We start from the raw sequence: 27,532 nt of genomic DNA, 5'->3' as shown, positions 1-27,532 counted from the left end.
TGAGTTTGCAAGACTATTGTCTTTCTTTTTAGGTTTCTTTGTGTCGTCCTATTATTCTTGTTTTGTACTTCTAACATACGTTTCAATTCAAGCAGCAAGTACACATTTTAAAAAGCTGTTGTGATCAATATCGCATTAGATTACTGTATTTTATGACACTACAACTTCCTGAAAATTGTTATTATCCTCTGGAACATGTTTGCGATGCAGCTGTTGTTGAGGGTTTATTTTTCAATAAATTTCAAGTACTTAAGTACAGTTTACCATCTCCTCCAAAGTAATAAAGCATGTTCTTAGAAAAACTGTATCTATAGCGCATTATAGTTTTCCTCTGAAGCAATGAATGAAAAATGCTCTTTACTGCAGTGCTGAGTTTACTTTAGTTGATACTCTTAAGGTCTAGAGGACAATACATTCCCTCTATTGCAGTGTTCTGGCATTCCTGCCGTCCTTTACAAACTAATTGAACCAAACAGAACTGTGATAAATGTGGCGTTCTAATTGATTCAGTGCACTTGTCTTTTTTTTCCATAGACAAAACCATGGCCCAGATTCATTAGTATAGTCTACTGTACTGCACAAAGATTTGATGGCTTTATTTACATCACTCTCACCCACGAGACCTAGGACATTAGCAGTATAACAAGCGTGAGGTCTTGTACGTAAATGTACTTTGTCTATTATGTTCAGAATTAATTTATAAATTAGAATAAGATAAGGAGATGAGGGGCACTCCAAATCTAGGAAAATGTAGACAGTACTATGGCGAGTAGGCCAGATATTTAATAAAATATGGATAAAACCAATACAATAAAAATCATGCAATAAAAACATACAGTATCCCAGATCGACATCTGACTGAAATGAAAACCGAGAGATGAGAGTCCCGGTGCAACCTCTATAACATAGGACGACCGCCTTTTCTAGAGATAGTAGTACTGCGTATATCACAATCCCATGTGTATAATCGAGCAATGAGCTCCGGTGTGTCTGGATAATAAAACTGACAATTCCTGCCTCTTTCCGGCAGCGCAAAATGCGCACTATTCAATGGCCCAACACAGCTGTAGCAAACGTTGGTGTGTCTCTATGTCCCAGCAGGACACCCACAATACAAAGACAGTGGCAGGTGATACTTTACCACTCTTCGTCACAAGCCGGACAGTCCGCTCGGCTCTCGTGCCGCTTTGCCCAACACGGGGTCCCACGTTGTATGGAGTCTCCACGTGACGTCTCCACATGACTCCTCGGCTTTTCAGAGGTATGGTGTCGAGCGCTCTCTGTAATCCTGGATCTCGTGCTCCACGCATCCAGTTAGAAGACAGTCAATGGTAAATCCTGTATACGAGTCTCTTACTCCATAGAGCTGCAATCGATGACAAAGTAGATGAATCCTGTATACGAATCCTTGAATTAAAATCGAGCTCACTGTCCCAAAGAACCAAACGCGTTTCAGGGTATACACCCCTTCCTCAGTGGGTAAGGCCATGTGACAGATGAATGCAACATCATTGGCCTAGGAAGAGGCTGCAACACTTACTTTTTCTACTCGGAATCAAACCTAACTGATTTGTTATTGATGACCTACCCTGATGATAGGTCATCAATATTGTTATCCCAGAAAAACCTTTAACCACTTCATGATGCAGCGATTTAGCATTTTTGAGGTTGAGGATTTTTTTTTGCTCCATGCCTTCCTGGAGCCATAACTTTTTTTTTTTTTGTGGGACAAGTTGCACTTTATAATGCCATCAGTTAGTTAATATTGCATACGATGTAGTGGAAAGCTGGAAAGCCATATGTAAAGTTTTTCTTGCATTTTAAGTAGGGACATTTTTTCATGCGGCGATGCCCAAGTTTTTTTTTTTTTTCTTAAGTATTTTGATTTAGATTTTAGGTAAAGGGGGGTGATTAGAATTTTTATATATTTTTTAATTTTTTTGTTAATTTTTAATTTTTTTTAGGTCCCCAAGTGGAGCACAATATGCAATCATCAGATTTTAATTTGTATAGATTAATGGAATTTTCTCCAATTGACCATGGCATTTAAGGGGTTAAATGTCCGCGATCAGCATTACCGCCAATTGTGGTCATTAGTTACGGGTGTCTGCTGTATAAAACAGCTATGGTGCTTGCTCTGTTCCGGAGCGAGCGCCATCTTTAAAGACCCAATATTCCGATGTCATGAAGGGATTAAAAGCACAAGTAAATAATTATTACACTTATTATATTTAACACCAATGTATGTATATAGAATCATTTCAAATACCTTTCCTCAGCTATGTGGTAAGATATCTTTTTAGCTGCTTCTCTTAGTATTAAAGGGGGTTGTGTCCCAAAACATATTCTACATGTTTCAAACCAGCACCTGGACCTGAATACTTTTGTAATTGCATGTAATTAAACACTTAGTATAGCTAGTGAGCTATTTAATAAAATGTATCTCTATAGTACCATGAGCCGTTTACTTTCCTTATTTTGTTTTGTACGTCATGCTCAGTTTAAATCTTCAACTGCCATTAGCCATATGTTCTGTTAGAAGCTGTGGCTGTTACAAGGAGAGAGCTGCAGCAGAAGGGACACATTCTCTGAGCTGCCAGAAGATAATCTAGTAGAGCAATTGGAAGAGTGAATGAGGTGATCTCTGGATTTATGGGGGCTATAGGGCTGCTTCTGGCTTTGTTAGAAAGGTGTCGCCATGTTCTATATGATGTCTAATTATTTTTTTAATCAATCATGGCATAACCCCTTTAAGTAGCACCCCGATGTGATACAGAATATCGGTAAGTACCAACAAATAAGAAAGCCACCCAGAATAGGTGAAAAATTATAAGTGGATCATTTATTTACCCATCATGCAAAGTTTCAGCCAGGCTCAATGAGGCCTTTCTCAAGCAGTAAATCTGAATTTGATGCACAGAACATAACTGTGAAGTTATATATTAAATCCCCATATAAGACATTTTTACACATAAGCCTCAAATGAGATAAATGAGCAAAATGCAATTACTCACTTCAGTTTCATAGCTTCCGTCTTAAATGATTGTGAGATGTTATGCTGATGAGTGGGTGGATGGTATTGTCTTTTTTTTAATAAATATTTTATTGCACTTTAGAAGAAGAGAATTTTAATTGATCGTATAAATAGACTGAATATTTCAATAAGCTACTGTACATGTATAGCTAAAACTGTACTTATAGGCATTTTTTCAAGCTACTAAACTTGGTGATAATTCAAATGTCTGTCTGAATCATGCTTCTAATTAGAATCACTTCCAACTCCACAGTTTTTTTTTATGAACAGATCATAACCTAAGCTGATATTTGTATGTAAATTATTCACGCTCTTTTAACCCCATACATACATTCTTCAAACCCAGAAGTGAGCCAGTTAAAAAAATATAGAAAAAGCTGCAAATAACTCCCCCCTCCACTCACTTCTTCAATGCCTCTACAATCATGTGCCGTACAACTTGCAACACTGCCCAGCATTGCAATTGTATAGCGTGTGACTGGTGACCTTGATGGCTGCAGTGGGCATAAGTTGGCCACTTATAAACAAAGACAGGGGACACCAGGGCATCTATCCCGGATCGGTGGGGTATTAAAAAGGAGAGTTGCATGTTTTTATTTATTTCAATTTTTTTGTATTTATGACTTTTTTTTGTTTGTTTAGAAACTGGACAATTCCTTTAATACTTTATAGCTTTCTCGTGTGGACTGGCTTGATACTGCACTCCTAAAAGAAACTGGGATTGGACAGTTTGTTATTGTGCAGGCCATCTTTAACTTACCCATGTAATTGCAATATAATTTGATATAATTTAGTCATATTATGTCTCTTTGACTATGAACATATGACATATATAACACTGGATGATCTCTAGGGGTGGTAAGCGCCATTATAGAAATATAAGGTCTTGGATCACATTGTGCTAGTGACTACGAGAGTTGAGGTTCAATGTATAAAGTCAGTGAGTCAATCAAAAGAACATGCAATATCTGTACTTCTTCTTTGGTTAACCTTAGAGCAGCAGTCTTGAGGGCTACCGGGAGTGCAGGTCAAATACATCAATGCTGGCAATGTCAGCTGGACTTGTCAAACAGATAACATTTTAAGACTAAAAATTGTTTGAAGCTGAGTAAAAAGTGATTTAAAAGAACCATACTAAGTATCTACATATATGTGAAAGCAGGGATTTCCAGCAGTCTTTCAATATTTAATACAATGCAGATGGATTACTGGAAATCAGTGAGTGCAGGGTCAGGTCATCCTAAGGTTGAGTATGAGTGTCATATGATCCTCCAGCTTACATGGCCATCTGAAATCTTGTACCCCAACAAAATGATGACAAATAACATGACGTATTACTCAGTAATATCAAGCTTTGGTGTTTGTGCTACTTCATTGTCTTCTAATATTCTATGACCCAATCATGTGGACGGTATATGATAGAAAGGTGGAAGAAATAGGTCCTAGTAGAGCCAATAGTATTCATCTTGAAGATTCTTTTCTTTTTACTTTTTTATTCTTCACATGTCTTTGTCTTTTACTTTTCTGCTGAACCCATATTCCTGCTCCAGTTTATCCATAGCTTTTAGCAAAATCTATGCATCTTTTCTTCTTATGTAGAAGCATTTATCATTATGTTAATGTTCTAATCTAACGTCTAGGGCTTTAAGTCTAATACATTTTCGGAAACTTCCTCTTAGCATCAATCTTTGATTTTTCTATTTCACTTGTAGTCATTTGCAGTGAGACCATTAATTTGACCTTCCATGTTATTGGGATAAAGCATGATGGGGATGGTGAATGTCATAGAGAGATGCCATGTAAAATAAAAATGCATTATGTATATTGTATTATGACAGGTAAAAGCTTTACCAGATGATGAATACTGATGGATAAATCCTCAGAGAAACTCCTCCTTCAATATCCTCTACTTACTTAATATTATTTCTCTTCTTTTGCAGATAGGGTCAACACAACGCTGCAGATACTTCTGGAGGTTGTGCCAGCTGAAAAAAATGTTTCCTGAACAAAGAATATGCTGGAAGACGTCATGTGTAGCTCCACAAGTTGTTGTCATGGTGCGTTGATATTAAGTAGTAGGAGACAGACGGGAACCAATCACTGCTTCTATAATAGTTTTTCATTAAGGATAACAGAGCTGCTATTTTATTTATTCCACTGTACTTTTTTATTAAATTGTTAATATCTATAAACCTGCATTTGTCTAGTCTATAATCATACACATTTATAAATTCTCTGCCATTCAGTATGCCCCCACTTATTTGCACACATAATTAGAACATATGTCTCCAGATGAAGGGAAGTGATACCGTGCACCTGTCACCTGGCACTGCCATCCTTCACTTGTCACTGATTTCTCTTTGGATATTTTCCTAATTTGACAGCTAATTTTTGACAGTTAACTTGCTGCACACATTATGACTAGAGATGAGCAAAGTTTGGGAAAATTCTATTCGTCTGCTTCACCAAATTTTACCCAAAATTTTGCTTTGCGTCAATTTACTTCGCCACAAAGTGCATTTTTTTGTAAGTAGCGGGTGCGATGACAGGTATCTGCGATAGCGACGGTCCCCATCATTGTACCCCTTAGATGCCGCGTTCATACATGATAATAATAATAATAATAATACAGTGTAAAATTAACATTAAAAAAATTAAACCATAATTACCACTTCCATTTGCTTGCGACGGGCCTGCCGCCGCCATCTTGCTCAAAGATCTTGCTTGAAATCTCGCACGGCTTGAGATGACGTCATCACGCCAGCCGGCATGTTGACATCATACGTCACCATGCACAGAATTTTGGCCGAGATCTTCAATCAAGGCTGGCCTGTGGTGAATAAAAGGAGGAGGTATGATTTTTTTGTTTTTTTACACTATTTAAATCGATTTGTTACCACGAAGCACGAGGAAATTCGGCATCGCAGCGAACCGAATTTATCCTGAAAATTCTGATCAAGTTCCACTTTGTTGGATTCAATTCGCTCATCTCTAATTATGACATACAGTACAGATGCAGCCACGTTAGGTTATCCTAAAGAGATCCTGGCACCACAAAATGCCATGCAATCTGCAGGCAGCAGGTTATAGAGTAAGAGGAGCTGAGCAGATATATTTTTATGGGAAAAAACTTGTAATATATTCATTTAAATATCTTCTCTTTCTGATTTCACTGTTCAGGGGGGATGTGTTATCAGTGACAGCTATCTCTGTATACACATTTACACAGAGGATGTGATCAATCACTGATAACACCTCCCCACACGGGTAATTAAATAAAAAAGAGCCAATACGGATACGCAGGAGTCCGGCTAACCTTTCTGCTGCCTGAAGAGAAATGATGCCCACAACCTAAAAAAAAATAAAAAAATAAAAAAAGTTGCAAGATTTTTGACTTTGCAATTCAAAGGGTAAATCCTATGGCCAAACTTGAAACTTGGGGACAACTCCATGGCAAAAACCACTCTAGAACATTCAGATTTGGCTACAAAGTTTTAGATCTTGTCCTCAGCAAAAAGTTTAAAAAAATTGTGTATGAACTTTTGTGGTTGCTAGTGAAGTGGTTAAGAGTCTATGGAAGGGTGTGACTCAAGTATCTGATGTCCAGCGGATACTCACCTCTCAGGTTCCAGCACTTTCTGCTGTTCCACTCCTTGGTCCATAACTAGAAACTGAATTCAGGGATCATGTCATACAAACAAGCAGGAATAGGTGTGGGGTCACTAACACTCAGAGTGACAGTGTGTATTTGTGATAAATGTAAGCCTGTCCCTGACTGTCACTCAGGGACAGGCTTACACTTGTCACAAATACACACATACACAGCATATACACACATATACAGCATATACACACATATACAGCATATATACACAAATGCAGTGTAGAACACATACATAATACACTGCTCAAAAAAATAAAGGGAACACTTAAACAACACAATGTAACTCCAAGTCAATCACACTTCTGTGAAATCAAACTGTCCACTTAGGAAGCAACACTGAGTGACAATCAATTTCACATGCTGTTGTGCAAATGGGATAGACAACAGGTGGAAATTATAGGCAATTAGCAAGACACCCCCAATAAAAGAATGGTTCTGCAGGTGGTGACCACAGACCACTTCTCAGTTCCTATGCTTCCTGGCTGATGTTTTAGTCACTTTTGAATGTTGGCAGTGCTTTCACTCTAGTAGTAGCATGAGACGGAGTCTACAACCCACACAAGTGGCTCAGGTAGTGAAGCTTATCCAGGATGGCACATCAATGCGAGCTGTGGCAAGAAGGTTTGCTGTGTCTGTCAGCGTAGTGTCCAGAGCATGGAGGCGCTACCAGGAGACAGGCCAGTACATCAGGAGACGTGGAGGAGGCCGTAGGAGGGCAACAACCCAGCAGCAGGACCGCTACCTCCGCCTTTGTGCAAGGAGGAACAGGAGGAGCACTGCCAGAGCCCTGCAAAATGACCTCCAGCAGGCCACAAATGTTCATGTGTCTGCTCAAACGGTCAGAAACAGACTCAATGAGGGTGATATGAGGGCCCGACGTCCACAGGTGGGGGTTGTGCTTACAGCCCAACACCGTGCAGGACATTTGGCATTCGCCAGAGAACACCAAGATTGGCAAATTCGTCACTGGCGCCCTGTGCTCTTCACAGATGAAAGCAGGTTCACACTGAGCACATGTGACAGACGTGACAGAGTCTGGAGACGCCGTGGATAGGGTTCTGCTGCCTGCAACATCCTCCAGCATGACCGGTTTGGCATTGGGTCAGTAATGGTGTGGGGTGGCATTTCTTTGGAGGGCCGCACAGCCCTCCATGTGCTCACCAGAGGTAGCCTGACTGCCATTAGTTACCGAGATGAGATCCTCAGACCCCTTGTGAGACCAAATGCTGGTGCGGTTGGCCCTGAGTTCCTCCTAATGCAAGACAATGCTAGACCTCATGTGGCTGGAGTGTGTCAGCAGTTCCTGCAAAACAAAGGCATTGATACTATGGACTGGCCCGCCCGTTCCCCAGACCTGAATCCAATTGAGCACATCTGGGACATCATGTCTCGCTCTATCCACCAACGTCACGTTGCACCACAGACTGTTCAGGAGTTGGCAGATGCTTTAGTCCACGTCTGGGATGAGATCCCTCAGGAGACCGTCCGCCACCTCATCAGGAGCATGCACAGGTGTTGTAGGGAGGTCATACAGGCACGTGGAGGCCAAACACACTACTGAGCCTCATTTTGACTTGTTTTAAGGACATTACATCAAAGTTGGATCAGCCTATAGTGTGTTTTTCCACTTTAATTTTGAGTGTGACTCCAAATCCAGACCTCCATGGGTAGAAAAATTTGATTTCCATTTTTTTATTTTTGTGTGATTTTGTTGTCAGCACATTCAACTATGTAAATAACAAAGTATTTCAGAAGAATATTTAATTAACTCAGATCTAGGATGTGTTATTTTTGTGTTCCCTTAATTTTTTTGAGCAGTGTATATACATGCAGCATCTACACACACATATACACACAAACACATATGCACTAGGCTGACCCCAATGTCTCAAACATCGCTAATTTATGCAAAAGTAGTGCACATGACTCCATTATCACACTCCAGAGTAAATATAGACCCAAATTCTGTTTAGACAAAAAAAACTGAGTAAATACAAATGTCAGAACCCAAAGTACACTAAAATAAATATAGACCCTAGTCTATTGCTGACAACTTATGTTTTGTACTACATTGTACAATTGGTACTGTGTAGTGTCCTTATATACAGAATAAGAGCAGATGATGAGGATTACACCCAGTATATAAGACAAGAGAAATGGTACTGTGCAGTGTCCATATATACAGAATAAGAGGAGATGATGAGGATTACACCCAGTATATAAGACAAGAGAAGTGGTACTGTGCAGTGTCCATATATACAGAATAAGAGCAGATGATGAGGAACTCTTTTAATTTTATACAAAAATACAAAAACTTTGCCATAAAATTTCAAAACAAGATATAAAACAAGGTATAAAGTATATACACTTACCCTACTGGCCCAGCTACATGCATACTATCTCATTCATACCTACTAAATAGAGAAAATGAAAAGAGAAAAAGAAACCTAGCCTAACCTAAACATCCGATCCAGCTGAACCCTGACTATATACAAATAGTTTATAACCGAAAATAAATGACAACTTATCACAATAAATAATCAACACAAATTAAATAATCATAATAGAAATCATAATAGAAATATCAAATAACCCAATTTTTTTTTTTTTATAATTATTATATATTTTTTTATATTATTATTATATATTATTATTATTATTTTTTTTTTATACACACACACACACACACACACACATTTATGAGAAAACCTATACTAACCCTACCATTCTATCTATCCCATCACCTGCACCCAGGGCCAACCTCCGCCTCTTGTCCCTCCATGAGGCCAGCCCCTCGCCTCATGTCCTCCTATGTCCGCATAGTCCAGGGCTGGATGCAGGTCTCCCCACACAAAAATATGAACCCCCCCACCCCATCCCACCCAACCTAACTACACCCCACTTACCCTATCATACAATATATACATCTTATAACAACCATATCAATCTATACAAACCAATATTAAAATCCACCCGAAGGCCCAAGTTCAGTCATTTGCAAACCTTTCTTCAAAAACTCATCTTAAATACAAAACAAAAACCTAATGTGAAAGCCTCAGCCCAACACCAGGAAAAGTGCTACTGAGGCTAAGGCACATCAAAGGTGAAGCCTCTCCAGAGGTAAGAGACCCCATCCGTACCCACCTTCTCGCACTCAAGAGAGCGAACCTTCGCCAGGTCACTTAGAATGTTCCTACACACCTCTTCCACAGGGAGGACTTTCTGCTGGGTTGAAACTAAACACCGTGCGTTCCATGTGAAGTACCTGATCACTATGCTAACTATAAAAGCTGTGCATGGGTCCCTTCTTCCCAAACCTTTGAATGCTCCTTAAGCCCATTCCGCATAGGAGAGGTTGGCTAGCCTAGGCCAGCCAATGGATGCACCCACCCGTTTGTATACCTCTGTATTAAAGGGACACTGAAGCAGGAAGTGCTCCATACTTTCCAGTATGTCGCCACACTCCTCCCGGGGACAACCCCTTTCATCAGAGTTCCTGTACTTCAAGTTGTCCCTTACATACAGCTTCCCGTGAAAGCAGCGCCAAGCCAAGTCCCAAAACTTCAAGGGGATCCTTGCCGAATTTAACAACTGTAACCCCTTGTCTAGATCCCGGCTTGGGCAATCCTTAAGGGCCAGGGGCTTCCAGAAGTGGGTCAACAAGACCCTCTCGTCAAGGGATCTCCTTGACTGGGTCTTGATTTCCCTCACTCCCAAACCCCACTGGCGGATCACCTTCAGAATCGGGGTGACATAAGCCGGAAGATATCCGTGAGGTGTACGCAAATCCTTCACTTGCCCTCCTGTCTCCCACTCCTGGAAGAAAGGCCGAAACCAACCCCTGCAAGAGACTACCCACGGAGGAGCCCTCTCTTTCCAGAGGTTTGCCAGGTTGATCTTAACAAAGGTGTTCACAAGGAACACCACTGGGTTGCCCATACCCAAACCCCCTAATCGCCTCGTACGGTATGTCACCTCTCTCTTGACTAGGTTCAGCCTATTCCCCCATAACAGTTGAAAGAACAGACTGTAAACCCGAGTCCAGAGAGGTTCTGGCAAGACACATACACTGGCCAAATAGATAAGCAAAGGGAGAAGGTAAGTCTTGATCAGGTTCACCCTTTCCCTGAGGGTCAAAGACCAACCCTTCCACTGGTCAACCTTCTGAGCGGCGATCGTGAGCCTGCTGTCCCAATTTTGGGTGGGATAATCCCCATGGCCGAATTGAACGCCTAGGACTTTGGCTGACGACTGGGGCTCTGGGAGGGTGTCCGGGAGACCGAAAGATGGATCACCCCCTCCCAGCCAGAGACTCTCACACTTATCCCGGTTAATCATGGACCCGGAGACTTCCGAGTAGCATTCTACCTCCGACATCACGTATTCCGCCCCCCCTCCCGAGGACACGAAAACAGTGACGTCATCGGCATACGCCACCACCCTCAGAGTGGCTTTTGGCTCCTCCAGACTCATCCTGACTCCCGCTAACGGTCCCCGATCAATCCTCCTAATAAAAGGATCAATCGCAAACACGTATAAGAGCGGGCTCAATGGACAACCCTGGCGGACTCCAGACCCGACCTCAAAAGGGCTGCCAGACCAACCGTTCACCAGCGGGAAACTCTCTGCCCCTGCATACAAGATCTTTAGCCAATCGACAAACCCTCCCGGCAGGCCATATTTCAGAAGGACTGCCCAGAGGTACTCGTGGTTAACCCGATCAAAAGCCTTTGCCTGATCTAAAGCCAGCATGTACCCCTTCCAGCTACCCGCCCTACTCTGCTCCACTGCCTCTCGGACACCGAGCACAGCACTAAACGTGCTTCGGCCTGGAACTGAGCAATGTTGGGTCTCCGAAAGGAGCCGGGGTGCAAACTGCACCAACCGTTTAAACAGTATCTTGGCCAGGATCTTTCTGTCCGTATTGAGAAGCACTATGGGACGCCAATTCTCAATACGGCTCGGATCTTTACCCTTTGATATAAGGATCAGAGCTGACCTCCTCATTGACTTCGGCAGAGCACCCGAGGAAAGGCACTCATTGAATACCTTAGTCAAGAGGGGAACCAAGGAGTCCTTAAAGGTCTTATAAAACTCGGATGTTAAGCCATCCGGGCCTGGCGACTTCTTTAGGGCAGGCCCTTCGATCGCCAGGCTGACTTCCTCTTCTCTGATTTCTTCTACCAAAACGCCAAGAGAGAGGTCTACTCTTGACTCAGGGATGGTTTCAGCCAGGAAAGCCGAAATCCTGTCCCGATTCAGATCCTTCTTCCTCAAGAGGCACGAGTAGAAGGACTTGACGATTTCCAAGATCCCTGATCTGGACCTATCCAGAGATCCCGTACCATCGACCAGTCCCGTCACCAACTTACTTTTCACTGACCTCTTACAGTTTCTGTAAGGGTCGGGCGAGCGGTACTTCCCGAAATCCCTCTCAAAAACCAAAGATGTGTGCCTATCGTACTGGCACCTCTTAAGCAAAGATTTCACCCTGGAGATATCCTCTCGGCTACCTCCAGTCGAGACCAGTTGTTCGAGTTTCCTCCTCAGACCCTGATACAAGCGGTACCTGTCCAGGGACCTGAGGCTCGAGAGCTGGCGGAAGAATTTTGTCACCCGATCTTTGAATATCTCCCACCACTCAGACTTAGTGTCACAAAGATCCAGCAACTCTACCTGACTCTGAAGGAAGTCCTTAAAGGATTGTCTCACCTCTGCTTCCTCCAGGAGGGCCGAATTTAGCTTCCAATAGCCTCTTCCCATTTGGGTGGATTCTGCAACATTCAAAGAGAACATAATCATACAGTGATCGGAGAATTCCACCTCTACCACCTCTAAAGGTGAAAAGGTAGTCTCCTCCTTTAAATAAAACCTGTCTATTCTAGACCTAATCTGACTACCTCTATAATAAGTGAAACCACCGTGGCCTGGGGTGTGCCTAATGTGGACATCCACCAGGCGAGCCTCGCTAGCTATGCTATTCAGGGATACACTATCATAAGCCAGCCGGTTTCTGGCGCCTCCCCGGTCTTGGGACCTTGTGACTGTATTAAAGTCCCCGCCAAAGACCACCTGCCGACTCGTAAAAAGGAAAGGTTTGATCCCCATAAAGAGACGCTTCCGATCCCACCTGGTTTGGGGACCATAGATGTTTATCAGGCGAAGCTCTTGACCCTTCATGAGGACATCTAAAATCAAACACCTCCCCATTTCTAACTCAATCACTCGTCGGCTTTCTACCGGTGCGGTAAAAAGAACCGCCACTCCGCTATACGGCTCAGCCGCAAGAGACCAATATGATGGACCACACCTCCACTCCTTTTTTGCTTTATACACAGCCGCCAAATCTGGCAGCCTGGTCTCTTGCAAAAATAAAATGTCAGCTTCAACCCGGCTGAGAAAATCAAAGGCTGCAAACCTAGCCGCATCCGATTTAATACTGGCGACATTAATGGTCGCCAGCGTCAACGGAGTGAGTGCCGCCATACAGAGTGATTAAGTTAGACGGCCTTCTTCCTTCCCTTCCCCTTCTTGTTCTTCTTCTTACCCCTCTTGGGGCTACCCCCTAAGGTGGCACGATCTCTTTTGAGAGAGACAGTGGTGTCCATCTCATTAGTCACCACCGCCTCCCCCTTCGCACCACCCTTGTCATTCCCATTCCCAGTGTCTGGACCCGCCCCACCTCCCGAGGACCTTGCATCCTCACCGGAGGGAGGCGCGGGCCCTTCCAGAGGCTCCTTCTCTTGCCCCTCCGGCCCCCCACCTTGAACCTCCTCCCCGGAAGAAGAGGAGGCGGAGATCTCATCCAAGGTGAGGTACCGGTTGGAAAGATCCAGGGGAAGAGAGTCAGGATTAGAGAGGTCCAGGGGGGAGCTGGCTTTGCCTTCCACAGGCACTCTAGTCGGGCTAGATCTTTTTTTGGTCAGACGTTTCCTTCTTATTCTTTTAGACTCTGTCTCACTCCCCTCTGTTGCACTCTCGTAGCAAGAGGACAGAGTCACCTCGGAACGGTCTAGTCTCCTGAGTTCCTCATTCCCCCCGATATCCCCCAGGGTCTCAGCTCTAGGAGAGGCATTCTCCTGGGAGGGCTCAGGCATCACCCCAGGACGGGGTTCCACCTGCCCCCTCTCCATTTGATGCCTCTCCCTCCATCTCTGCTGGGACGGGCCGTCTTTTCTCTTCATCGACCCCACTGCCCTGTCGCCTTCGCCAGCACTCGCCTCGGCGGTGGGGGCCTCCCGGCTCGCCTCCGCGCGTGCACGTGCCACGTTGGCGACAGAGCGAGGGCAACGACTGAACGGGTGCCCTAGCTCACCACACAGGTTGCATCTAATCTGCCCACAAGATGCAGCTAGATGGCCTTCACCCCCGCACAACGCGCACCTCTGCACTTGGCAGCTGGCGCTGAAGTGCGAAGGGCTGCCGCACTTGTAACACAGCTTAGGCTGCCCCCTGTAGAACACCATGATCCTATCCCGACCAAGGAAAGCAGATGATGGTATGTGGGAAACCGACCCCCCTGAATGTTTCAACTTAATCTGAAACGTCCAGGCACCCGACCAGATGCCAAACTCATCCAGGTTCTTGCTAGGAAGACCCTGGACGTCCCCGTACCTGCTCAACCAGGTCAAGATGTCAACACAAGAAAGTGACTCGTTACGGGTGAGAACGGTCACCTTCTTGACCTCATTCTGGCGGGTTATCGCTTGCACAAAAAAACCCCTGCCAGTCCGGCTGGTCTTTTGCCAGTTCATACCCAGACCAGAAAAGTTCAAGACCCTCTGGCCGGGCAAAACTGACATCAAACTCCCGGGTGCCATACGGATGTATCAGGGCAAAGATGTCACATGCCCTGATGCCCATCCGAAAGAGAAGCTCTGCCACCCTCTTTCTGGTAGGACACGCTTCATTGCCTCTCCACTTCAGACAGACAACATTCCGCCTGGTTGACCCGGGGCCGGTTGTGGGTGAGGACCAGGTGGTCTCGCCCCCGCCTTGCTCTCGGAAGGCACGCAGGCCATGCCTGTCTATCCAGAAGGATAGATCCACCTGCTGCCCCCCTACTGTAATAGAATTCTCCCCTCTCCTAAGAGCCTCTAGAAGTTGCCGCTGCAAGTTACCGTCACCAGACATTGGTAATGGGGAGGACAATGGGGACCGCCCCTCCCCCCCTGCACCGGCAACCACACCAGCCTAACTTCTGCCAGGCGTAACCGACGCAGGAGGGGCAGCCGGACCGGCCCACCCCACCCCCCCAGACCTATCTACAGCAGGTGCCACTCCAGACCCCTCTGAAGGGGCTACATGAGGCGCACCGGCCACTTGTACAGTGGGCGGCCGACCTCCAACATTCACCCCTCCATCAGGGCCCAGGGCAACACCACTAACAAAAACTGTATTTACACAAGTGACCACTTCTTCAGTGGCCACTACCACACTCTCCCCTCCCCCCACACACACTGCTGGGCCAGAGGGGACCGAGGTCACATTATTTGTTTTGTCCAGCATCTTCTTGCTGGACACATTTTTAACAGTCTTTCCTGATTTTTCAGTCTTTCCTGATTTTTCGGGCCGGCGGGCTGTAGAACCACTGGTCCCAGCCACGCCGGCCTTATCCACTTGACGGACAGTGCAGGAGGGAGGGGCGGTGCGCACCACACTCGCATCAGGACCGCCTCCTCCCTCTCTGCCTACAGACACACTGCTCTGAGCTCTTCTCTGGACATCCGAAGCCCCACCCCCTCCACCCCTGACCACTCCCACTGCGCCTCCACTCCCCGCCGCCACGACAATACCAGCGGAAGGGACTGAGGTGGAGCAGACCGGGGCAGAGGAGACTGGAACCCCGGCAAGGACTTGGGCATCCAAACTAGGAGGGGCGGAGGCAGCCACCTCGCACCCTCCCCCTGCAACTCCGGATCGGGACACTGCTGTACCCGCGGTCCCACCCCCTCCACCCACAGCCGTCCCCACCACCCCCGCCCCCCTGTCCCCCACCGCCATGCCAAAACCGGCAGGGGGGCTGCAGGGCGCACGGGAGCGGCGAAGCAGACCGGAGCAGAGGAGGCAGACCCCAGAACAGGGATCCCGGCAACGACCTCTGCAAGGGGGGCAGTGGCAGCCACACCGCCCCGCCGCACCTCCACCTGGCACTTGTCTAGTGCCCCAGCAGAGGCGGGCGGAGCCATCCGACCACCAACCATGTCCCCCCCGCCGCCCGCCCCGGGAGCCTTCCTGTCTGGCCCCTCCAGCTTTTCCTCACCGCCCCTGTTACCGCAAACAGGGACGGCGTCCTGCGCCATCTTTGCCACGTCTGTCTCCCCACTCCTACGCACCGATCCCATAGCAGAGACCGGGCCAGGGAGGATGGTGGGGTTCGTGCCCTGAGCTGGCTTTTCAGCTGGCCCAGGGCACGCAGGGTGGGTCACATAGACATGCCTCACCTCTGGCTTTAATGTCTTTGCCTTTCTCTTCTTTCCCATCGGCTCATCTTCAGGTAATTCATCACCAAAACAAATGTCCTCACGAATTTTGGGGGACTCCAGGTGGCGTATCTTGGCCATAAGCTGCCCCCCAACTCCGCTGTTCTCACTGTACCCGCCTTCCTCGTCAGAGCTAGTGGGGGGCAGGCATACCTGCTCTGCGGTGATGCCAGTTTCCGCAGGCTGCCCCCCCATGTCCGACTCTTCCTCCTCACTAGAGGAGTCATCTTCTTGCTGCTTTAGGTTTCCAGCCATTTCATTGAACCTTTCATCGTTCATGAGTTTTTTCTTAAAGGGACCACTGTTATCCAGAATGGCCCCCATTCTTTCCTGCAGCTCTTTAATAACTTCTTTTAAGATTTTTATTTTTCTTGATATTTCTGGCCTGTTTTTTCTGGCTGCTTTGTCCACCTTCCCCCTCTCAAGCTTTAGGTTCTCCCTCACCTTCTTGAGGGTCCTATTCGCTTCCTCTTACTCCCGGAGGTAGGCCGTGATCCGGGAGCTGTAAACGGCGATTAGTTCCCGGGGCTTCATGTTGCCCCAGTCAGCCTCAACCGGAACCGTCCCATCCCCAGGAGCACTCCGCGTACCTCTTGGAGGGCTACTGTCCGCCCTCCTGGAACTGCCGGCGATGGACACGGCTTCACCTCCGGGGGCTGCAGGGGCCGCTGCACCACGACTCCTGCTGGATCTTCTGACCGCCGAGGCGGAAGATGGAACTGAGGCCGGTAGCTCACCTCCCGCCGGCCTACCCCGGGAAGTAGGATCCTGGGTCTTCAGTCGCTTCATTGCCCAGGACCCCACCACCTCCCTGGGGAGAGAAAGGCAGGGCCTGGGCTGGGAAAGGTGGAAAAATCCCTGGAAGTGGCTGGACAATCAGCAGGAGCTCCTCCAAACACGACCACACCCGTCCACTGGCTCCTGCACACTGAGGATTACACCCAGTATACAAGACAAGAGAAATGGTACTGTGCAGTGTCCATATATACAGAATAAGAGCAGATGATGAGGATTACACCCAGTATATAAGACAAGAGAAGTGTTACTGTGCAATGTCTATATACAGAATAATATCAGATACTTAGGCCCCTTTAACACGAGCAAGTTGTAAGGGGTTGTCTTACCTCAGCAAATGGCATTTATTAGGCAGAGGAAGTTAATACAAAGCACTTACTAATGTCATTATCTATATTGCTTCCTTCGCTGGCTAGATCCATTTTCCATCATTCCATTTCCTGCAATCTATCGGTAGTGTTCGTGTTTCCACACTGGTTTATGTGTGTTCCCACAGTCCTGGCCACTAAATAGGACAGTGCTTTTTCCTATAGTATGCAAGTACGATCACTACTAATGGATTGCAGGGTGGTCATAACCATGGAAACGAGCAATGTACTGTATAATGTGATGGAAAAATAAATCAAGCCAGCAAAGGAAGCAATATGGACAATCCTAACACATTAGTAAATGTCTTGTATTAACTTCCTCATACATAATGATTGCTATTTGCTAAACGGAGAACACCCCTTTAAAGCTTGTATCCGCTAGATATACTGTAATTCTAGGAAAATGACTGCACAGTTCTTTTATAGAGAAATGGTAATTAGTGATGTCACAAACTATTCGCCGGCAAACAGTTCCAGGCGAACATAGCTTGTTCGCGTTCGCCGCGGCGGGTGAACATATGTGATGTTCGGTCCGCCCCCTATACATCATCATTGAGCAAACTTTGACCCAGTACCTCACAGTCAGCAGACACATTCCAGCCAATCAGCAGCAGACCCTCCCTCCCAGACCCTCCCACCTCCTATCAAAAAGCAAAGACAGTATCCATCTAAGATTCATTCTGAAGCTGCAGTGTTACAAATTTGACTAACTTTTAATCGCAATGCACTGTCCTATTTAGAAGTAAGAAGAGACCGGCAGCTACGCGATCAAAAGGAGAAGGTGAGTTAATTATTTTTTATTTTTTAACCCTCAATTGACCACCTACTAAGCATTCTGTATTAAAGAATGCTATTATTTCCCCTTATAACCATGTTATAAGGGAAAATAATAACATCTACACAACACCGAACCCAAACCTGAACTTCTGTGAAGAAGTTCGGGTCTGGGTACCACAGTCAGTTTTTTATCACGCGCGTGCAAAACGCATTGCACCCGCGCGATAAAAACTGAACAACGGAAAGCAATCGCAGTCAAAACTGACTGCAATTTGGTACCTACTCGCGCGGTTTTGCCGCAACGCATCCGGACATGCTCGTGTGAACTCAGCCTAATACAGGTTATATTAATCGCATTGCGAATTCAACTTAGAGCTGGGTTCCTAATGGTTGTATTGCTAGAATATAAGTAGTGATGAGCGGCAGGTGCCATATTCGATTTCGACGAAATTCGCGAATATTCGATAGAATATTCGTTTTATATTCGTCGAAATCGAATATTCGTCAATATTCTTGTTATCGCGATTAATATGCGATTTAAATAATCGCGTATTGCGATTTTAACTTAAAGGCTACTCTCCTATTGAAATAGCGATGCGATTAATTCAAGTTATAATAATCGAATTTTGATTTTAACTTAGCACTGCTATATTCCATATTCGTTAATTCTAGCTTAATATGGAATATAGCAGTGCTAAGTTAAAATCGAAATTCGATTATTATAACTTGAATTATTTTTTTTTTTTATTGTTATATTTTTTTCTTTCCCACTTCCCTAAAGTTGTTCTTACCTGTCCTTTGGATTCCTGGCTTCCTGGCTGCTCCAGTCAGTGCCCGTTGCCGCTTCTGCCGACTTCCGTGCTCATGGAGCGTCCCCATCACCAAGGGAACGTCTCCATATCCTAGAATGTACTGTCGGATTTGAGAATTACGTGAAAAATCGCAATTCGATTATTTCAAGTTATAATAATCGAATTTCGATTTTAACTTAGCACTGCTATATTTAATTCTAGCCTAATATGGAATATAGCAGTGCTAAGTTAAAATCGAAATTAGATTATTATCACTTGAATTAATCGAATTGCGATTTCAACTTGGACCTGGTTTACTATGGTTGGCTTGGTAGAATTAGCGAATATGACGAATGTATTCGTCATATTCCACAAAACGAATATAACGAATGTATTCGTCATATTCCACAAAACTAAGATAACGAAGTATTCTGCATCTTCGTTTTAGCTACCTATTCGTCAACTTCGCTAATTTTAGCAATCATATAGGAAAGTTTACTATAGAGACAGCTAAGTTTAATTCGCTATGCGATTATATGACTGCTTTTTTAAAAAAAAATATAGAATAATTATAATAACTGATAATTATTATAATTATTCTATTTATAAAAAAAAAGCAAAGTAATATAATCGCATAGCGAATTAAACTTAGCTGTCTCTATAGTAAAGTTTCCTATATGATTGCTAGAATTAGCGAAGTTGATGAATAGGTAGCTAAAACGAAGATGCAGAATACTTCGTTATCTTCGTTTTGTGGAATATAACAATATAACGAATATATTCGTCATATTCGCTAATTCTACCAAGCCAACCATAGTAAACCAGGTCCAAGTTGAAATCGCAAATTCGATTAATTCAAGTTATAATAATCGAATTTCGATTTTAACTTAGCACTGCTATATTCCATAGCCTAATATGGAATATAGCAGTGCTAAGTTAAAATCGAAATTCGATTATTATAACTTGAATTAATCGAATTGCGATTTTTCACGTAATTCTCAAATCCGACAGTACATTCTAGTATATGGAGACGTTCCCATGGTGATGGGGACGCTCCATGAGCACGGAAGTCGGCAGAAGTGGCAACGGGCACTGACTGAAGCAGCCAGGAATCCAAAGGACAGGTAAGAACAACTTTAGGGAAGTGGGAAAGAAAAAAATATAACAATAAAAAAAAAAAAAAATTCAAGTTATAATAATCGAATTTCGATTTTAACTTAGCACTGCTATATTCCATATTAGGCTAGAATTAAATATAGCAGTGCTAAGTTAAAATCGAAATTCGATTATTATAACTTGAAATAATCGAATTGCGATTTTTCACGTAATTCTCAAATCCGACAGTACATTCTAGGATATGGAGACGTTCCCTTGGTGATGGGGACGCTCCATGAGCACGGAAGTCGGCAGAAGCGGCAACGGGCACTGACTGGAGCAGCCAGGAAGCCAGGAATCCAAAGGACAGGTAAGAACAACTTTAGGGAAGTGGGAAAAAAAAATATATAACAATAAAAAAAAAAAAATATAACGAATATTCGAAATATCGAATTTATATCACTATATTCGAAATATTCGCGAATTAGCGAAGTGCCGATATTCGCGAAAAAAAATTGATATTCGAATATTCGCGCTCAACACTAAATATAAGGAAGATTGAGAATATAGTGCTATATTCGTTATATTCGTCAATTCTAGCAATACAACCATTAGGAACTTAGCTTTAAGTTGAATTTGCAATGCAATTAATGCAGGTTATATTAATCGCATTGCGAATTCAACTTACCACACTCTGCGTCAACTACGTAATTTTCCATGGGAGTTTTGCCATGGATCCCCCTCCGGCATGCCACAGTCCAGGTGTTAGTCCCCTTGAAACAACTTTTCCATCACTATTGTGGCCAGAAAGAGTCCCTGTGGGTTTTAAAATTCGCCTGTCTATTGAAGTCTATGGCGGTTCGCCAGGTTCACCCGTTCGCGAACATTCGCGGAAGTTCGCCGCAAACTGAAAATTTTATGTTCGCGACATCTCTAATGGTAATGTGATGTTCGCTACAGGTCTCTGATACCCTGTGCTGCTCGGTGTGCTGGGCATGTCCAGGGCAATCAGCCAGTGAATGCCCCCTTCCTTTTAGCCATCACTGTCTTTAAACTACATAGTGTATTGTTGTTGTGTAATACATGGTACTGAATTATATTATGTGCTGTAGTCTGTAAATTGCATGGGACTCTCCATTATCAGTTTTTAGACACTGCAGTTAAAGGCTATGTACAAGTTTGGGGCAATATTTTTATGATCACATTTTATTCATTTTGGGCTAAAAAATAAATAAAATTTCAATTGGTCTTTATTAAAAATATTGAGCTGTTTTGTCACAAAGGGTTAACTGTTTTTCTAGCTGTGTGACTGGCACTAGAGACTGCACAGGGGTTCAAAATTTTTAATAAAGACCAATTGAAAAAATATATATTTTAGCTCAAAATGAGTACAATGCAATAATAATAATAAAAAAATGCCCCAGGGGTTGTACGAAGCCTTTAAAAATCTAAAGGGGTTTTTTCAAGTGTTTCATACCGATGACCTATCCTGAGGATATGTTATCATTATCAAACACTCTGACAAACCCCTTAAGTATCATACTTACATCTGAAATTAATAGGTATTCATTGACATCAGTGGTCGGACATTGACAGATGAAAGCTGTGCTTATGCCGATTTATAGTGGTGGTTCACACCTGAGGGACAAAACTCTGCTTCTTTAAAATGCCCTAATAGGGAGTTATACAAGGTTTTACCAAGCATATGACAGTGCCGCCAGGAAGATGCTCATGATTTCAGTTATTACATTTTTTATAAGTATTCTATTCTTGACTGCTTTGTATTTAATTGACAATACAACTCTTCAACGATATACACATTTTTTGTAAACTAACTGTAAATATTCTGTAACCTGTTGATAGTTGCCTTAAATCATACCTGTTAATATCATCCACTGTATTTTCTCACATTGAGAATTGCTATTCCTATTACAAAAAACAAAATATGGTTCTATTAAAAAAAAAAAAGCATTTACCCGGAACAACAATAAATATTCTATTACACAAAGAAATTGTCTATCATTCTTCAAAGCATTTCTATTTTATGAGGATTACTGGTTTGTGTTATAGCTAAGGCCGGAAATAGGTAGTTTCAGGCACAAAAGAATAGTGTCCTTTTTATTTTGTGAAATATGCAAAAAAAAAAAAGGTTACTTCTCAGTTTGACAAGGCGAAGGACATACACGAAGATGGAAGAAAAACTAAAATAAAAAAAGGTCCAAAATTCTTATGTGCCATTGTATCAATGTAACAGTTGATTTTAAAGCCTGATTTACCAAATATTTAAAATATGAGTGCAGCTCAAGAGGACATGTCTGTCGTTGTAACTACTTGCATTTCCCCATGTACTAACAATTCTGGAGCATCTATCCTTATCACTCTGTGTTGTACCATTATTTTATTATTCCTGCTAGAAGTTAGGAATGAATCAGACCTCATGCACATGACAGTATGTATTTTACAGTCCTCAAAATACAGATCTGCAAAATACACATGATGTCCATGTGACATTTTGCGGTCAAGAACAGGATATGTCCTATTTTTTGCATAACAAATATATGGCAAAGCACATGGATCATCTATCTGACACTATCCAACCAGTGCTGCCTTCATTTTTCCCTGCCACTAATGGCCCCGCCCCGTCCGTCCACGTGGGTGTGAAGACAAGACGTTTGGTCACCGCCCACATAGCTGATTGGCTCTCTACTTAATGAGACTAGAGTAAGTGGAGGACGCGCGCTAAGCCACGCCTCTCCGTGCACTGATGGGCTGTGATGTAGAAGCATTCCACCTGCTGAGATTGGTAGGTCGTTCGGGAGCCGGTAGGAGAAGGGGCGTGTCCAGGAAATACCTCCGTGTGGCGTCACCATACTGTTGTAAGTAGTTGCCAAGGGCAACGGTCATGGATGTGGCGTGATGTACACTGCTGCGTCCAGGGACGTCTCCTGGTTTCCTGTCAGCCCTTCTGCTAATGCTATTTACTGCAGAATTTCCGCCGAAAACTGCGCGACTGCCGCGTTAAATGATAGCCTACGTCTAGCTCGCTCCATGTTACTATATGTATTGCATGAATGGATGTGCAGAGCGGCTGCATGCTGTGTCATAATGGAGGCGCTAGTGCCATGCTGATACATTGCCTTGACCTCTGCTGGCAAGTCTTTGTATTGGGCGAGGGGGCACAGCCACTGATGGAAGTGCCAGCTGTAAACCTTTACCAGCTGGGCATAGGGGCACCCCACTGCCAGGGGCGGACTGACGTCACACACACCGCAGACCTGTTCGCACACTCATTGGCGCTGCAGGATTCGTGGGAGAAGGAAGGGAACTCTGAGGAGCATGGCACAGAGTTCGCTGACGTAGTGGTTTTAGGTTAAGTGGTAGCCTAGGCAGCTTTACGTCTCAGCCGTGTCTGGTCTGAAAGAAATTGAAAGACTGTGCTGGGCTGGCGGCGCTGCTGTTGCTGTGGGCTGTGGCAGGGCTGGGGTGAAAAGGGAAAAAAAATAAGTTATAAAAAAGTCTGATAAATACCAGTGTGAATGAAGGACTGTTGAAAGGGGTTAATAACTACTGAAGGCCCTTCACAATAGTTATTAACCCGTTTCAGCAGTCCCCCATTCACAGTATTTATTAACCCCTTTCACTAGTCCCCTCTTCAGTGAAGGGGGGACTGCTGAAGGGGTTAATAAATACTGTGAATGGGGGACTGCTGAAGTGGTTAATAAATACTGTGAATGGGGGACTGCTGAAAGGGGTTAATAACTATTGAAGGCCCTTCACAGTAATTATTAACCCCTTTCAAATGTCCCCTGTTCACAGTATTTATTAAACCCTTCAGCAGTCCCCTCTTCACTGAAGAGGGGACTAGTGAAAGAGGTTAATAACTACTGTGAATGGGGGACTCAGGACTGCTGAACTAGGTTAATAATACAGTGCTTTTCCATCCCGCAGAGTCCAGTAAAGCAAAAGCTCTATAGTGACGTATTTTTTTTCTTTTGCCGAGGACTTACTGGGAGAGGGGCGTGGTTTATCAGGTTGAGGGTGTGGCCTAGAATGTCCTCCTTTTTGGGGTGAAGCAAGTGGCCACCCTAGTCGCGAATCGTAATATTTACCTGTATAGGATATGACTCAGGAGGGGCCTGGTCCTGTACACGTGGGTAGGGCTTCCAGCAGAACATGGTTGGGGCCTGTAAGGGGGCCCTTGATTTATTTTGCCCGGGGGCCCTGAGGCTTCTCAGTCCGCCCCTGGACACATGACGGAAATATTCCGTCATTATTCACTTTTATTCCAGAAGTTGTGTCCTTAATTACATATGGTTTTTGATTCTGTTTGCCACCCTTTAGTGACTGTGTTTTTAACCCCTTAAGGACTGAGCCAAATGTACACGTTGTGATCAAAACAAAACGTAAACAAAAACTGGAATTTGCGCTATATGTCTGTTCAGGCGTAATTCATCTCTTTCATATTCTAAGCTCCCCTTATATATCATTTACAGTTCTGAAGACTCAGTGGTGCTGGCTGGCTTGGCCTCAGGGGTGCTGGCTGGCTTGGACTCAGGGGTGCTGACAGGCTTGGCCTCAGGGGTGCTGGCTGGCTTAGCCGGGCAGAAAGAGTGTGGGAGACCGTGAGGCCTTTTTTCTCCAAGCTGCTCCGGATCAGTGCTCTGGGCATCTGGGTTCAGGGCTGGAAGTGGGCACCGCTCTGTAGTTCAGGAAGGAGACTGGGGCCCACCCTAGCATTGCAGTGCCTCCGTGTGATGTCACAGCGCGCGGCGTACACAAAGGACAGGGGAGGTAGTGTGGAGGAGCAAGCAAGTACCGTATTTTTCGCCCTATAAGATGCATCGGCCCATAAGACGCACCTAGGTTTTAGAGGGGGACAATAAGAAAAAAATATTTTTCATTACACCTCAGGTCAGACCCCCAATGTTAATTAGACCTCAGCTAACAGCCCCAATAAGATCCCCAATGTTAATAAGACCCCAATAAGACCTGATATCACACCTCAGCTCAGACCCCAATATGAATGACCCCCAATCAGACCTCAGATAAGAGCCCCATGCCTCATAGCAGTCCCAGTAGCCTTATAGCAGCCCCCAGTAGCCTCATAGCAGCCCCCAGTAGCCTTATAACAGCCCCCAGTAGCATTATAGCAGACCCCAGTAGCATTATAGCAGCCCCCAGTAGCCATATATCAGCCCCTATTAGCCTTATAGCATCCCCCAGTAGCCTCATAGCAGCCCCCAGTAGCCTCTCCATCAGCCCCCAGTGCCTCTCACCAGCCCCCAGTGCCTCTTACCAGCCCCCAGTGCCTCTCCATCAGCCCCCAGTGCCTCTCCATCAGTCCCCAGTGCCTCTCACCTGCCCCCAGTGCCTCTTCATAAGCCCCCAGTGCCTCTCCATAAGCCCCCAGTGCCTCTCCATCAGCCCCCTGTGTCTTTAGTGTAAATCGCGAGAGGGACATTGACTTCACAAGAGATACAGAGCAACAAGGTTTACTTTGAAATTTAAAATTTCAACACTGCGTAATTCAGCCCATACAGCATAAGGAGGTGTACAGTCACCCATAAATTTCCCAAAAAAAGCCAGTGTCACGAAAAGAATTTCACCACTAAGTAATTCGGTCCATACCGCAAAAGGAGGTGTACATTCACCCATAAATTTTCAGAAAAAAAGCCAGTGTCACATAAAGAATTTCACCACTAAGTACTTTAGTCCATGCCGCAAAAGGAGGTGTTCATTCACCTATACATTAAAAAAAAAAAAAAGCCAGTGTCACAAAAAGAATTTCACCACTAAGTACTTCAGTCCATACAGCAAAAGGAGGTATACATGCACCCATAAATTTTCTGAAAAAAAGCCAGTGTCCCATAAAGAATTTCACCACAAAGTAAGTAGTTCCATACCACTAAAATGTCACCGCAAAAAGGGCTTTACCACATATAACTGCACCGCTGAAAGGCAAGTAGCCCCTTAATTGAGAGGGGTCGCACATGGCTTGCATACACTACATGCCTCCAACATATTATTGGATCTCAACATGAAAATAATGTATTTGCTGTAAATCATGAGAGGGGCATTGCTGGAGACATTGGGCCAGATTTATCATTAGCTCAGGTCAGAATAATGGAGTGAAAAAGTCCCAAAAAAAGTCCCAAACGCTAAAACTGCGCACAAATTTGCGACTTTTTTCTGCTCTGCACTATGCTCGCCAGTTTTCTGAAAGTGGGCGTGTTTTCTTATGTAAATGAATCTCTAGACAGATTTACTATTGGGACTATTTAAAAAAGTCGCAAAAAAGTCGCAAAAAAATCGCAATTTCACTCCAGTGAGGACCATGCTTATCTATGAGACTTTTTAATAGAACATGCGACTTTTTCATAAAAACGTGCGACTTTTTCGTAAAGATGTGCGACTTTTGTAAAGCTGCTTACTGACGGATAAACTGCTACCGTCAAACCACATTTATTACAGTCTTAAAGGGCCGATCATAAATCTGACTTGGCTAAAACTGACTTTAGCCATATGTTAAAGTGGAGTGAGCTGTCAGAGTAATGATAAATCTGGCCCATGGACTTCACATGAGATACAGAGCAGCGGAGTTCAGCCACTTATATTTTCTTCCTGCTCTTTACTGCTCCTGAATTTAAATTGTTGCAACCAGCTTCAGCTTCCTCTGATGTATATGCCTACAGAGTCCTTTTGTTATGGCTTTGCACAGGGAGCAAGATTGTTACGCACAATTCTGATGGAACTCCTGATCTTAAGAAACTGGACTTGGACTCCATTGCAGAGGCTCTGATGTCATGTCTTGTGTGCTGTGGAGATCGAATGCAGACGGAGCAGATAAATTACAACTTAGCAAAGCTGCTTGTTTTAATTGTGAATAGATGGCAATGGCAAAGTCTGCTGGTGTGTTGTCATCAGCGTCTTCATTATGTTTACTGCAGGATCCAAGACGACATAATTCGGTCCATACCGCAAAAGGAGGTATACAATCACCCATCAATTTTACAGAAGAAAATATGGTTGAAATAAAAAAAAATTACAAATCACAGGATAATGGAATTTGGTTCATACAGAAGAAAGTTGTCACGCCGGTGACAGGTTCGGGCACATAGTGATTTTTTTTTTACTTTTAATTTTTGCAGCACCTGTATACCTAAGTCGTTAAAGAACCCTTTCAGTAGCACCTCGCTACACATATCACTAACCATTATCCTCAGGATATGTCATCAATATAAGATTGGCAGGGGACTGACTCCCAACAGACCCCCACCCCCCACCCCGATCAGCTGTTTGAACCAGTAGTGGCACTCATTCAAGCACTGCTTCCGCTTCAAAATTATATGTGTGTCATCTCTCTTAGGCCTCATGCACACGGCCGTTGTTTTGGTCCGCATCCGAGCCGCCGTTTTTGCGGCTAGGATGCTGACCCATTTACTTCAATAGGGCCACAAAAGATGCGAACAGCACTCCGTGTGCTGTCCGTATCTGTTGCTCCGTTCCGTGGCCCCACAAAAAAAATA

General features: G+C 44.4%; 1 protein-coding gene across 1 annotated transcript in view; it reads left to right on the top strand.

Annotated features, from left to right (window-relative positions):
• SLC7A11 (solute carrier family 7 member 11) overlaps window positions 1-5,558 on the top strand; it is a 363,535-nt gene extending 357,977 nt beyond the window's left edge. Inside the window, exon 12 of the mRNA XM_040418452.1 lies at window positions 4,975-5,558. Coding sequence (XP_040274386.1) covers window positions 4,975-5,039 — 65 coding nt within the window. The 3' untranslated portion in view covers window positions 5,040-5,558. The remainder of the gene's footprint in view (window positions 1-4,974) is intronic.
• Window positions 5,559-27,532: the final 21,974 nt, after the last annotated feature.

This window comes from Bufo bufo, chromosome 2 (genome assembly GCF_905171765.1).
Source record: "Bufo bufo chromosome 2, aBufBuf1.1, whole genome shotgun sequence".
NCBI classification, from domain to species: Eukaryota; Metazoa; Chordata; class Amphibia; order Anura; family Bufonidae; genus Bufo; species Bufo bufo.
This window is presented reverse-complemented; position numbering and strand designations above follow the sequence as displayed.